Below are 14,187 nucleotides of genomic sequence, written 5' to 3' on the forward strand. Positions count from 1 at the left end.
CCTGCCTGGCCCCAGTCTCCCACCAGCATCCTACACTGGAGCCAGGACGGGCCTCCTGGGCCTAGCCGTCAGTGACTGCCGCTCCTGACCACCCCATGGCCTACTTCGTGGTCACCAGAGCAGCTGAGGCGGTCGAGGCCTCAGGGTTGAGTCGGGCCTCTCGATTTCACTCCTTTGTAACTTGAAATGGATCACAAAAACCTGGCAGGGGCCACCAGCTCCTTCCCATGCCATCAGGCGGCACCAAGTTGGAAACCTCAAGGACTTTAAAGAGGGCCTCAGGTGGCCTTGGCTGTGAAGGCACGTGGCAGCAGCCATCACACAGCACCCTCCTCTACCTGCAGGGGGACACAACGGGGAGAGGGGCAGCAGAGGCAGTGCAGGCTGCCGGCTCAGGAACTCGGTGGGCACCAGGGATTGAACTCTGGCCACTCGACCACTGAGCCACTCCCCAGCCCTATTCCGTATTTTACTTAGAGACAGGGCCTCACTGAGTTACTCAGCACCTCGCTGTTGCCGAGGCTGGCTTTGAACTTACAATCCTCCTGCTTCAGCCTCCCTGGCCACTGGGATTAGTCATGCACCACTGCACCTGGTGCTTTGTGGTTTTTGACGGGGTCTCGTATGCTGCCCAGGCTGGCCTCAAACTCCTGGGTTCATGATCCTCCTACCTCAGCCTCCCAAATAGTTGGGACAACAAACCGGCCTGATGTGGTTGTTTTTAAATTTTTCTTTCCATACTTGTAGACGGACAGCAAGCCTTTATTGTTATGTGGTGCTGAGAATCGAACCCAGTGCCTCACACGCGCTGGCAAGCGCTCTGCCCCTGAGCCCCAGTTCCGTGTATTTTGTGTGGGAAAACACACATAACAAATTCCACTATTGGTGACAATCGAGCACATTCACACTGTCACTGTCACGCCAAGGCAAGCCTCAGCTCAGCACCCACCAATCCATGTCCCATCTCTGACTCCTGTCCTGGATGTCTCCTGTCACTGGGGCACATACTGTGGCCTTGTGTGTCTGGCTCTGAGCAAGAAGTCCTCGGTTCCATCAGCATGGCAGCCAGGTGACTGAGGGACGCCCCAGGAGGGAGAGTGCACTGTGTCTGTCAGCGGGAGCGTTTCCTTCAAGCCATTGCCACTGTGCCTCTGTGAACATCCCTGCGCAAGTCTGTGGGCAGTGTCCTCCCACCTGTGATGTGCCACCGCTGGACAGCACTGCAGACTGACCTCAATCTCCCAACCACAAAGCATTGTTAAAGAACTCACAGGGCTTAGTGGAGGGTGGTGCTGGGGGCCCTCCCTGAGGCCCCCAGCTGAGCTGTGCCCCACAGCGCCTCTACAGGCGGGGTCCGGACGGGGCAGAGCACGGGCCAGTCACAGCCACTGTACCTGATCTTCCCCAACGGGAGACCTGTCTCCTGCACCTGGTGCTGAGCTGCAGGGCCGGCACCGGCAGACCAGGACTGCGGTGGGGCTGCTGCTCCCGGGGGCCCCGGCTCCTCTGCACGGGCTCCTGTCCAGCCAGCCCTTTGCAAAGGCATCAGCACTCAAAGGAGCCACACACCCACCGCGGGGGGCTCCTGCCCATGGAGAACCAGGGCATGGCCTCAACCTGCACACTGCCCCCCCATCCAAGGCTTCCCGGTGGGCTGAGGCGACACCTAGTGGCACCCTATGGTACTGGCCACCCAGCGCCTTAGTCCAAACTGCCACCTACCAGCTCCCGGCAGGTGGTCCGGGGACACCAGCCAACGCGGCGTGCCAGCCTGTTGCAGGCAGTCCTGGGGGACCTCATCCACACAGCCCTGAGGATCACAAGGTGCCAACTGAGACAGGAGCAAGAATACCCTGAGGGCCACCGGGCACTGCAGCCAAGGGACAGGCTGGGGCTGTGCTATTCAGAGCAGGTGCATCCTGGCATCACTAGGAACAGGAGGATGGCACACAGCACAGGGCCCCTCAGATGCTTCTGGGGGACCAAGAGGGTAGTGGCTGCTTTACAGACCCTGCTCAGACCCCAGTACCCCTTACCCAGCACTGGGAGACTCCCTGGGCCCCAAGACCAGCATCAACCAACACTCCATTTACTGCCAAGTTCCCCAGAACACCAGCTTTTTTTTTTTTTTTTTTCCTGGTACTGGGGGTTGAACCCAGGGGCACTTGACCACTGAGCCACATCCCCAGCCCTTTTTATTTAAGAGATAGGGTCTCACTAAGCTGATGAGGCTGGCTTTGAACTTGCATCCTCCTGCTTCAGCCTCCAAAGCCACTGGGGTTATAGAACTGTGCGGCTGCACCAGGCCAGACCAGCGGGAAGGGCATCAGTCACCAGCATAGTTTGATCATCAGGACACAGCACAAGGCCAGGCCCGTCACACAGTGGGGCAAGCATTTGTGGACAGGGCTGATTGGGGCTCAAGAGCCACCTGCTGGACAGGATGGGGCCCGCTGCCCAGCATGAACCCACGGACAAACACCACTCCAGGCTCTCAGCTTCTGCCTGCCTGCTCAGGGGCCCAAGGTGGTCCTGGGACCTGGCCGCCACCCCCACCACCAGGCAGCGCTCGAGGCCATGACACCCACTGTCGCCAGTGCCATCTGGGCGGTGGCCCCTTTCCAAGCCTGCTGCAGAAGCTAAGGCCCTGGCCACAGGGGAGGTGGTTCCACTGAGGAGAGGGTGGCCTGGGTGGCGGCCAGGCCGGCGTGACCCTGGGCTGCAGAGTGGTGACCAGGCCACTAGCGCAGGCTGCACTCCCCACCCTGCAGCTTCTCCTGCTCCAGGGCACGCACCAGGTCCTGCACAAAGCGCATCTCGGAGGCCACCTGCTTGGCCAGCGCCTCGTAGCGGTTCTCCAGGCGGCTGAAGCGGCGCTTGAGCCCGCTGGCCCCCAGCAGGGCGCCCCTGGCCTCCTCCTGCGCCTGCCGCTGCAGCGCCTCCGTCCTGTGCAGCTCCTGCCGCAGCCGCCTCAGGTCCTGGCCCAGGCTGTCGCTCTCCTCCTTGTACCAGGCCTCCTTCTCCTCGTAGATGGCCGTCAGCGCCTCCACATCCTCGCGGCACAGCCGGCGGCCGCGCTCCAGCTCCCGCAGCCCCTCCTCGGCGGCCGCCACCTCCTCCAGCACCTTGGAGAAGCGCTCGAAGTTGGCGTAGGTGTTGTTGGGCGGCATGCTCGAGTGCGACTTGATGGTGTACTCCTTGAGCCGCGTGGTCTTCAGGCGCCGCCGCTCAGGCTTCTTGCTGCTGTCCTCACTGCGGACATTGCGCCGCCGGATGGCCTGCAGGGGACAGGGAAGAAGGTGCCTGGAGCCGAGGGCAAGCCGTGGCCTTTGGGACTGGAGTCCACCAACTCCCGTGTCCACCCGTGGAGCAGGCGTACAGACAGCCTTCCCACTGCCACAGCAGGGCCAGGCTCTGCCGGGGCCTTGCTGACCTGCGCTCCACGCCCCCTTGCAGCACAAGGACCTCCCCAGACGCGGAGGGCTTGCCCTGCCCAGGGCTTGTCCTCCAGTGGGAGAGACACCTCAGTCCTCACCTTGATCCAGGAATGCTCCAGGCTCTGGGCGATGGTCATTCTCCTCCTGGAAGACCACCCCAAGTTACACCTGTGTCCTCCACACCATCTACCCACAGCAGAGGGGCCAGGCTGTCCCCCCACAGCACTGGCCCTTAGCACCCTGCTTCCAGCCACTCCCCGTATGTACCCCCCAGCCCCCTGGAGTCCTTCCCAGCCTCTGCTTGGCCAACCAGGAGGCCAGGGGCAGGGACCTGGGACAGGAAGCCTGGGGTATGTTTTCAACGGAACCACAACCTCCCACTGCAGTCATAAACTCAGGCACCCACAGGAAGGCCAGGTCACAGGAGAGCACCGTGGCAGACTGGGTGCCAGGGTTCTACATTTTGCTGGATCTGGAATTTTACACAAACCTATCTCCAAAGCTAGTAAGGAATTTAAGGTTTTCAAAAACATGGCATGGCCAGGTGTGATGGTGCACATCTGTAATCTCAGCAGCTCAGGAGGCTGAGGTAGGAGAATCGAAAGTTCAGGGCCAGCCTCAGCAACCTAGCAAGGCCCTAAGTAACTTAGCGAGACTCTGTGCAGAATCCCAGCTGTTCACAGAGCACATAAACTCAAAATTAAAAAATTAAAAAAAGAGCTTAGGATGTGGCTCAAGGGTCAAGCACCCCAGGTTCAGTCCCCAATACCAAAAACAAAAAATAAAAACCAGAACAAAACAAATATGGCGTGGCCAGACCAGTCCTCAATCCCCTCTGCCTGGCTGAGGAGCCAGGCAGCCCTCAAGGCCGTGGGAGCCCTGAGTGGACTGCACTGGAGTGAGAGGTGCGGTGGGCAGGGGTGGGTGGCTGGAGGCTGGGGCATGGGCAGAGCGGGCGAGGCTTTCTGCCAGGGGCCCAGTGCGTGCTCCTACTTGGGATCTTTGACCAGCAGCCGGCGGATGAAGTCCTTGGCCAGCTCGCTGGTGCTGCTGAAGTACTCCTCGTCGAAGTCATAGTTCACGGCCGAGATGTTGGTCAAGGTCTCCTGCTTGGTCTCACCCAGGAATGGGGACGCGCCACTAAGGCTGGAAGACCAAGGCAGGCACAGGCTCGATGGGATGCCCCAGCCCCCGCACACCCACTGTGACCTTGCCACCTTCTGGTTCACTACCCGACTCCAGTGGGCCCATAGGGGGCCAAACAGGATGGGCCGACGGGGACACCTGACCACTGGGGACACATTCCTCTACACAGTCACCTGGTCACCCACCAAGCTGTGTCAAAGATCACCTCCCAGTCACGGAGGGGACATGTCTCTGGAAACTTGGTGTCTGGGTGGACACAGCTCAGAGCTTCTCCTAAAGCATTGGACAACTAAAGGGCGCAGTGGCCTCAGGGGAGTCTCTAGAGGCCTGTGTCCTGGTCCAACACCTCTGAGGCTCTGGGCAGGGGTGCGGAACCCCAGCTGTTCACAGAGCACATAAAGCCCCAAGTGGGCGCCCTCTATAAAGTGCCCGACAGTGCCCAGGCGAGAGACCAACGGTCTGACTGGGGGAGGCGAGGAGATGTCCCCAGTGTCAGGGGTTCCTGAGTTCCAGCCAGAAAGTGATGCTAGTGGGGAATCGGAGCGCCTGGCCAGGGCCACCACTAACCTCGGGCACCAAGGTCAACAGCAGTGTCCTCACGTCTGCAGAAGGAAATCTGCTATTTATGCCAGTCTTCCATAACCCCCAGGTCACCTGGACACGAGGGACACAGGGCAACTACCTCCCTCCAAGGAGCCATGGCCAAGTCTGCCTGGTGCCCCCACCCTCCAGGCCAGGGGCCAACGCGTCACAGGCCTGGCCTGGCCTGGCTGAGCTGTCCCAGGCAGCAGCAGGGAAAGGCCAGGACTCGGCCCTTCTGTCTCTGGCTGCCAGTGGACTGTCCACAGTGGAGGGGAGACATACTCCCTCCTGGCACGGCCACTCAGAAAACAGGGCCTGGCCTCAGAACTTTCCAGAAGCCCATAATAGCACCCACAGAGGACCCTCCACTGCTCCACTCGCTCCTTCCCTCACCAGGGTCACTGAGCACCACTGTGCAGAGCTGGCGGGACCCCCACGTCCCCAGGAACAGCCCTGACTCCAGCACAAGCCAGACAGGCAACTGCTGTGCGGCACGACCAGGCCAGCAAAAGGTCAGCACCCCGGCCAGTACTCACAGAATGTAGGTGATGACGCCAATGCTCCTGAAAGACAGAAAGGAGGGACATGGGTCAGCGGGGCCCCCAGGGCAGAGGTCCACAGCCAGGTCAAATGAACCACTAGGGAAGGCAAAAGCCCTGAGCCAGGGGCAACATCCCCCCAGCCCTGGCCCCAAACTTCAGGGGCTGACACTGTCCTCTGCTCTGGGCTCCACATAGCCTCCAGCCAGTCCCTGGTCCCTGTCTCTATCACCTGGAGTTTCCCACCTGGGCACCTCTGGCCATCCTTGCCTACTAAAGTCAAAGCTCAAACTGGCCAGGGTGGGGATGGGTCAGAGCACAGTGGCCCCACACCAACCCCCACATTGACGGTGGGACCCTCATGGAGCCTGGTGGTAAACTTTTTACATAGGGTCAGACACTGAACCTCAGACTGTGTCCGTCTAACACTTCAATGTCCATCAGCTTTGTTTCTTTCTCTTTTTTTTTTTTTTTGGCGGGGGGCGGGGGAAGGTACCAGGGATTGAGCTCAGGGGCTCTCAACCACTGAGCCCCGTCCCCTGCCCTATTTTGTATTTTATTTAGAAAGAGGGTCTCACTGAGCTGCTCAGGGCCTCACTTTTGCCGAGGCTGGCTTGGAACTGACGATCTGCCTCAGCCTCCCAAGCCTCTGGGATGACAGGTGTGTGCCACCGTGCCCGGCTGTCAGCTTTGTTTCTAACACCCTAGGAAACAACATGGAGACCCCTGAGCAGAGGGGCCTGGCCTGGCCCTCAGCCTGCCATCTGCCAACCTCTATCCTAAGACAGCAGTCTGTCCATCCCCCTGTGGCACCCAGATACCACCAGGAGGAAGCACACAGGAAAGGCCCCAGCCTGGCCAGCTCCCAGGACACTCACCACATGTCTGCCTCCAGGCCCAGGGGCTCATAGTTGACAATCTCAGGAGCTGTACGAACAGAAAAGAGAGCAAAGGGCCAGGTGCTGGGGACACAAGAGCCAATAGGGACAGCACCCTGCCCCCCCACCCCCCCGCAGTTGGGAACGTGCACACACACACACACACACACACACACACACACACACACACTCCATCCCCCCATACATGTATTTTTCTTTTTCTTTTTTGACGTTACCAAAGACTACACCCTGGAGCTCTACCAGAGACGGATTCACACCCAGCGCTTATTTATTTTAAGACAGGGTCTCGCTAAGTCTGTGCCTCAGGCACCCCGAGTAGCCAGGACACAGACCTTGGTGGAGGTGCTCGCAAACCCCACTGTACTTGTCAGTGAATGGACACAGGCAGGGCTGACTCAGCCCAGGCCCTGGGAAGAGGAGCTGGACAGTGACAGCCCCAAATGAACCTGAGTCCCCATGATGCTGGGCACGGGAGGAGTGGCCAGAGACCTGTGCCAGTTAACACCACACACAGTGGGAATCCGCAAATGCCCGCCTTGCCAAGCCCTAGGCAGACACCACATGGACTCACCCACAAACTCTGGGGTGCCGAAGATGTTCTTGAACTCATTCCCTGCTTCGATCTTGTGGGCAATGCCGAAGTCGATGAGTTTGATCCGGGGGTCGGGCACATTCTTGTCCAGAAGCATAATATTTTCTGGCTGGAGTGGAAGACCTCTGCTACTCCTGTATCCCACCCACATGTCTGGACACAGCACCCTCATTCTGTGACATGGCCAGACTGACACACCCTCAGGTCCCTGGCCCAGGCTGTCCTGTCCCCTCAACCCTTGGATAGCAATGGGCTGGAGGACTTGCGCTCTGCTGCAGGATCGGGGCCTCCCCCAGCTCCCATCCTGGACGCATGGCTGGCTCATCCCCAGGGCCCGTAGGGCTCACCTTAAGGTCGAAATGAGCGATGCGCTTGGAGTGAAGGTAGTGAACGCCATCCAGGATCTGCTTGAGGAACTGGGTGGCCTCATCCTCGGTCAACGACTCCTTCTCTGCCAGGAAGTCGAAGAGCTCCCCACCAGAGACCAGCTCCAGGATGAGCACCACGTCCGTCTTGTTCTCAAAGACGTCATGCAGAGTGATGATGTTGGGGTGCCGGATCTCCCGCAGGATGCTCACCTCTCGCTCGATCTCCTCCCGGCTGACACCACGCCGGCTGGACGCCAGGCGGCGCTTCTTGATGAACTTGGCCGCATACTCCTTTCCAGTGCCCTTCTGCCGGCACTTCCGCACGATGGCGAACTGGCCACTGAGAGAGTGTGGGGAGGGGAGGTGAGCTGGGCGGCTGCACAGTAGCCCCTCTTGCGCCACAGGGTGCAGTCCTGCGCCTGGGACCTCAAGGTATATGGGGACTTGGGACAAGAGCCCAATGCAAGGATGAGCAGCAACTCCATAGCCCTCTCAGTACAAGGAGCCAACCCTCCAGGACAGTACACGGGGCCTGGGCACATGGGTGCAGAACGCTTGAGCAAGTGCTGCCAGGTGCTTCTGCAACAGCAAGAGGAGAGAGGAGGCTGAGTGTGCACGGGAGGCACCAGGACAGGCCATGGGGGCGATCCTCGAGAGGACCTGCCACAGGCCAGGAGCGAGCTGCAGAGAGCACTCCACTGTCTGAGTGTCCCCAAAGGCCCATGTGTGGAAGGCTGCTGCCAAGTGGTGATACTGGTAGGCAAAGGGAACTTTAGCAGGTGGGCCTGGCAGGAGTCTCTGCCCTGGAGCCAAGCCCTCCAAGAGCCTGGGGACCCCAGTCTCAGGCTCCCCTGCCTCCTAGCTGCAGATGCAAGCAGTCCTTCCAACATGTGTGTGCTGCCCGAGCCTTGTCAGAGGCCCAAAGCCATGGGCTACATGATCTTGTGAACTTGAACCTACAAAACTTAACTAAATAAACTTTTTCTCTAATAAGTTAATTACCTCAAGTATTTCATGGTAGGATCGTAAAACTAACACACATATAACTAATACACAAAAATTCTTTTTGTTTAAAACAGGTCTATGCTGCGGCCCTGTATACACGGGTTTCCACGTGTACACAGAAGGACTCAGACGCAAGGCATGGCAGGAGGGTGGGCGAGAGGGCGAAGACTCACTTTCCCCTTGATGCAACGCTACTCTCATTGAGCTTTTCAAGGCATATTATGCTACCATTTTTTTAAATACAGGAAAAAAGTAAAAGCCACTAACTTCAAAGGGGGCTGGGGATACAGCTCAGCTGGTAGAGTGCTTGCCTCGCATGCACAAGGCCCTGGTTCAATTTCCAGCACCACAAAAAAAAAAAAAAAAAAAAAAAAGTGCTCCTAGGGTTGGGACTGTGGCTCAGTGGCAGAGCGCTTGCCTAGCACGTGTGAGGTACTGGGTTCAATCCCTAGCATCACATAAAAATAAACAAACAAAGGCATGCTGTCCATTTACAACTACAAAAAAAAAAAAAAAAAAAACTTTTTTAAAGTGCTCCTATTCAGCTAGGCTGGGTGGCACACCACTGTCACCCCAGCAACTCAGGAAGCTGAGGCAAGAGGATCTCAAGTTCAAGGTCAGCCTCAGCAACTTAAGAGAACTTGTCTCAAAAATGAAAAGAAAGCCAGGCGCAGTGGCGCATGCCTACCTATAATCCCAGCAGCTTGGGAGGCTCAAACAGGAGGATCGCAAGTTCAAAGCCAGCCTCAGCAACTGCAAGGCACTAAGCAACTCAGTGAGACTTGTCTCTAAATAAAACACAAAACAGGGCTGGGGTCGAGTTCCCCTGAGTTCAATCTTGGTACCTAAAAAAAAAAAAAAAAAGAAAGAAAGAAAAGGTGGGGGCTGGGGCTGAGATGTGTCTAACTACAACTAAAAAATAAATATTAAAAAAAAAAAATGAAAAGGGATGCCAGATTACATGCCTGTAATCTCAGCAACTTGGGGATAAGCTGCCCTAGGTTCAAACCCCAGTACCAAAAAAAAAAAAAAAAAAAAAAAAAAAAAAGAAGAAGAAAAAACCTTCTATCTAACAAGTACCACTGACTTCAAAGCCTGAGACTCAGTCCAGAATGGATGCCTGCTCAGCACTGCTCACCACCTCCGGCTCATGGACCCACTTGTCCTTCAATGGCTGTATTTTTCTTGTTCCCTCTCAGCCCCTAGACTCTGGCCAAATGCCAAACCTGCCCCAGGAAAAGGGTGGCAGAGGGCTGGGGATATGGCTCAAGTGGTAGCGCGCTCGCCTGGCATGCGTGTGGCCGGGGTTCAATCCTCAGCACCACATACAAAAAAAAAAAAAAAAAACGAAGATGTTGTGTCCGCCGAAAACTAAAAAATAAATATTAAAATTCTCTCTTAAAAAAAAAAAAAAAAACGAAAAGGGTGGCAGAGGACACAACCATGACCTAGACAGGCAAAAAATCAAAACATGTAGCCCAAAGCAGCCAATCAGTCCAGCCCTCACTAGCTCTGGACTCCTGCTGTGAGAGCACGTCCATCTATCTCTCTCTGCAGAACTTAGGTTTGGGATGATGGGTAGAGACCACCAGGTGCAAGCCAAAATCTGAACTAAAGAAGCCAGAGGGGACGCTGGGCAGGTGCTACTGAGCCCAAACCCTTCCACCCAGCACCATGCTTCCTCCAGCTCCCCTGAGCCAGCCTACACCCTGGAACACAGGGCCCCCAGGAGCACCCTGGCCATCTGTGGACTCCTATTACCATAAACCAATCCCCACCTCCCTTATGCCCATGGGATTTCGGTTTGTCACTGAAGAGTCCTGACGCCGACATCCTCCGACCCACTGAACCTCCAACCTGTGAGTCGCTGACATCCAGGTCCACCTCCCCTCTCAAGGTTGAAAGGTCATGTGATCTCCCCACATCTGACTGCCCCGTGGAAGAGACCCTCCTTGAGAGCCTGGCCCACATGCTCCTCCTTCCCTGTAACTCCCACAGGAGGCCCGAGATCAGGGCTTCAGGCCTCCATCCAGCTACGTAAGGACCTGACACAAACCAGAGGAAGGCTCGTATCTGAAACATGCGGCCACTGGGGAAAACGGAGTGCTCCTCCGTGCACCAGGACAGAAGCCAACAGGGGAAAGTCACAGTGAAGGGGCAGGTGAGGTGAGTCCCTGCCAGGGAACCACCCCGTCAGCATGTTCTCCAACCACAAGCATGAAAAGCACCAGACTGAAGGAGGGTGTCCGCAGAGGGGGTCTACCCAGATAAGACTGGGCCACGTGAGGCTGTTAGGACTCGGGGATTCCCTGGCCTGGGGTGAGTTTGGGCTGGATCTACAAAGGTAGTTGGAACTGATCAGCAGAGAGGCTGAGGCATAGTGAGGCTACAAGAGTGGAAAGCCAGAGTGTCCCAGCAATGGGACTTCCAGAATTATGGGCTGGGCATGCTTTCTTTCTTTCTTTCTTTTTTTTTTAATATTTATTCTTTTTATTTGTAGTTGGAAACAATATCTTTGTTTTTATTTATTTATTCATTTATTTATATGGTGCTGAGGATCGAACCCAGGGCCTCCCATGTGCTAGGTGAGCGCTCTACCGCTGAGCCACAACCTCAGCCCCAGAGGCCCGCTTTCTTTCAGTCTCCACATAGAGCCACCATGTAACTTGGTGGCACAAAAGCCACAAAAACATCACAGGAGCATGGTGTGACCACAGCCTCTTCTTCATTCACTCCATTTATTTACTGCAGCAGTGCTGGGAGGGAAGCCAGGGCCTGAAACATGCTAGGCCAGCCTCCCACCAAGTGTTATTGTGAACACGGAAAGGAGAATTTCCTGTCATTGTTACAGGTCATGAAATCCAACTTTTTTCCCTTCAACTATTTAAAACTATACACATTGGGGGCTGGGGCTTAGCTCAGTGGCAGAGCACTTGCCTAGCACGAGTGAGGCACTGGGTTCAATCCTTAGCACCGCCTAAAAATAACCAAATAAAGGCATTCTATCCATCTATAACTACAGAAAGTTTTTAAAAAATACATACAGCATTCTGAGTTTGTAGTCTGCACAAAGATAACTGACAGGAAGAAGAAAAAAAGCATATAACTGTACTGTATTTGGCCCACTGGCAGTAGATAGTAAGACCATAGTCAACAGACTCATAGAGTTAAAAAAATCAAACATAAACAAGATAATGTAGAACTGGGGCTCAGTGGCAGAGCACTTGCCTCGCATGTGTGAGGCCCTGGGTCAATCCTCAGCACCACATAAGAATAAATAAATAAAAATAAAGATATTGGGTCCATCTACAACAACAACAAAAATATTTTTTAAAAAAATAACGATGGGCTGGGATTGTGGCTCAGCAGTAGAGTGCTTGCCTAGCACAGGTGGGACCCAGGTTCGTAAAAATAAAGGCATTGTGTTGTGTCCATCTACCAAAAAAGATTCTCTCTCTCTCTCCCTCCCTCCCTCCCTCCCTTTCTCCTCTTAAAAAAAAAGATAATGTATATGGAAGGACATGCACAGGTGACACACAAGTACGATATCATTTTACATTAAACATCCAGGGATTCTCAGGAGTCTGGAACCCATCCCCATCAACATCAACATGGAGGAATGGCCAAATATGGATTAAATTTCACTGACTTTTGCCAAATTGAATCTGAGGTGCTAGTTAGTGCTTTTCCTACAGTAAAGTATGAAATTTCTCAGAGGGAAGGGGCTGCATTGTCCACCACAGTTACGGAGGAAATTCCTGAAGGAAGGATTTCAGGATCCCAAATAACACCCAGCCTGACACACTGCTCAGTTATTTACATTCCCTTCTGGTGACATCATGGGGCGGGCCTGAGTGGATCCCAGGAGGCTGCCCAGCAGCAAACTCACCAAATAAGGTTTGAGGCTCCACCAAAAAAAAAAAAAAAAAAAAAAAAAAAGGATGGGCTTAGTGGGGCCTGGCTGGTCTAGAGGCGGGGCCAGAGGCTGCCCTCCAAGGCCCAAACAGGCAGGACATCAGCTGCTCCCTGGAAGGGAAAACCTCAGCATCTCCCCACAAGTGCTAAACACCAGCCTGAGCAGGACAGTAAACCCCAGGGCCCCAAAAAGAGGTTAAAGAGAAAGACCTCCAAGAACACACACAGCTGGGGCTTCTGCTGTCATGCCTGTGCCAGGCTCTGTGTCTGGCACTAGATGTTTCTCCCCACAACAAACACACGGTACCTCAGAAAAAAAGAGCAGGGCTACCTGGCTCCAGCGCTCGAACTCTTTCCACCAGCAAATGACACTGACTCATTCCTTTGTGGGACAAAGGACAAGAAGGGAGAGTTCCTGTTTAGAAAGGCCAACGCTCCATCAAAGAGGGCTGCTCACCTGCCCAGCTCCTCGCCCATCTCATAGTGGTCCTCCACGTCTTCCTGTCGGAACGACGACATGGTGGCTGGTCTGCCTTCCAGTCGCTTCTGCTCCAGTTGAAAGCACTGAGGCCCAGGGACAGGGCCTCGGGAGTCCCCTGGGACCCTGGAGGAGACAGGCAAAGAGGGAAAGCAGGGGGATGAGGTGGCAGTCATCCCTCCCTGGTGAACGGACACCCGCTGGCTCTCATCAGTCCACCCTAAGATCCAAGCCCCTGGGGGTGCCCGCGCTTAGTGGCTGGGTCTTCCCAGCGGCCCCTCATGTAACCCCTGTGTGAGGCGCGGGGATCAGCCGCACTAGGCTACCCCTGCCCCCGACGGATGCCGCTCTGCGCCCCGGTCAGCCAGGCGACGCCCGGGCCCTTCCCCGCCAGGCCCACCCCCGGCCCAGCTCCGGTCCCACCCGTCCCCTCGGCAGGTCTCCCACGCCCGCTAACAGCAGCCCACACCGCCTCCCGCGCAGTCCCGCCTCCCGCGGGCGCCAGACGACGGCTCCGAGTTCCTGCGGGGCCTCAGGCCGCCCACCGACCTCCACCGCCCGGCCACCACCGGAGGCCGCCCCGCCAGGCGAGCCTCCTCCGCCGTCTCGCCCCACCCTCCACAGGGGCCAAGGAGGCCGCAGCGACTCCCTCCTCGACCCGCCCGCGACCCCCACGGTTCCTGTTCCAGCAGCCCGAGGCCGCCACGCCCCTCACAGGCCCAGCCGGCCCGGGGGTCCCCGGAGTCTCCCAGCTTCGCCCCCTCCCCGCGGCCTCCAGGGACCCCGAAGCGCCGCCCCGGCTCCCCCAGCCTTACGGCCAGCAGTATCCGCACCCTCGGCGGCCGCAAGTCCAGGGCCAGCCCCTCCGCCGCGCTAGCCTCAGCCGCGGACCTCTGTCCCAGCCCCGCCACCTCGGACGCCGCGTCGCGCCTGCGCGACGTCACCACGTCCTCAAGTACCCACCCGGAGGCGGACCTACCTCCCATAGGTCAGTGAGCCCGCCGCTCAAGCCGCACCTCGACGCCCCGCCCTCCGCCTTCTCTCCGGGCTCCACACCTGGATACGGCCTCCCGGTTGGCTAACTGACTCACCATTCCTAATCTGATTGGCTGGAGTAGACCGCTAACTTCCGGCTCCTGGGTCGCCCCTCCCGCCTCTACTCTGAGCTGATGTGGCTGCAAGACGGAGAAGTCCCGCCTCCTGCGGTTCCAGAGCGCCGAAGGCAG

The 14,187-nt window shown here is 56.8% G+C and overlaps 1 protein-coding gene across 1 annotated transcript; it reads right to left on the reverse strand.

Annotated features, from left to right (window-relative positions):
- Positions 1-1,756: 1,756 nt before the first annotated feature.
- DAPK3 (death associated protein kinase 3) lies at positions 1,757-13,940 on the reverse strand. Its single transcript, XM_081287956.1, has 9 exons — positions 13,795-13,940; positions 12,941-13,087; positions 7,543-7,903; positions 7,175-7,304; positions 6,583-6,631; positions 5,702-5,728; positions 4,431-4,583; positions 3,536-3,581; positions 1,757-3,278 (listed from the first exon to the last, which is right to left on the reverse strand). The coding sequence occupies exons 2-9, from the start codon at positions 13,000-13,002 to the stop codon at positions 2,742-2,744; spliced, it is 1,365 nt and encodes a 454-aa protein (XP_081144082.1). The 5' UTR covers positions 13,003-13,087; positions 13,795-13,940; the 3' UTR covers positions 1,757-2,741.
- Positions 13,941-14,187: the final 247 nt, after the last annotated feature.

The sequence above is a fragment of the Spermophilus citellus genome (assembly GCF_964194105.1).
Source record: "Spermophilus citellus genome assembly, chromosome: 3".
NCBI classification, from domain to species: domain Eukaryota; kingdom Metazoa; phylum Chordata; class Mammalia; order Rodentia; family Sciuridae; genus Spermophilus; species Spermophilus citellus.

Coding starts and splice junctions, on each gene's coding strand:
- DAPK3 (XM_081287956.1), bottom strand. CDS start 13,002: ATGTCGTCGTTCCGACAGGAAGACGTGGAGGACCACTATGAGATGGGC. Junction 7,904..12,940: donor ATGGGCGAGGAGCTGGGCAG/GTGAGCAGCCCT, acceptor ACACTCTCTCAG/TGGCCAGTTCGCCATCGTGC. Junction 3,582..4,430: donor CTGCTGGTCAAAGATCCCAA/GTAGGAGCACGC, acceptor GTGGTCTTCCAG/GAGGAGAATGACCATCGCCC.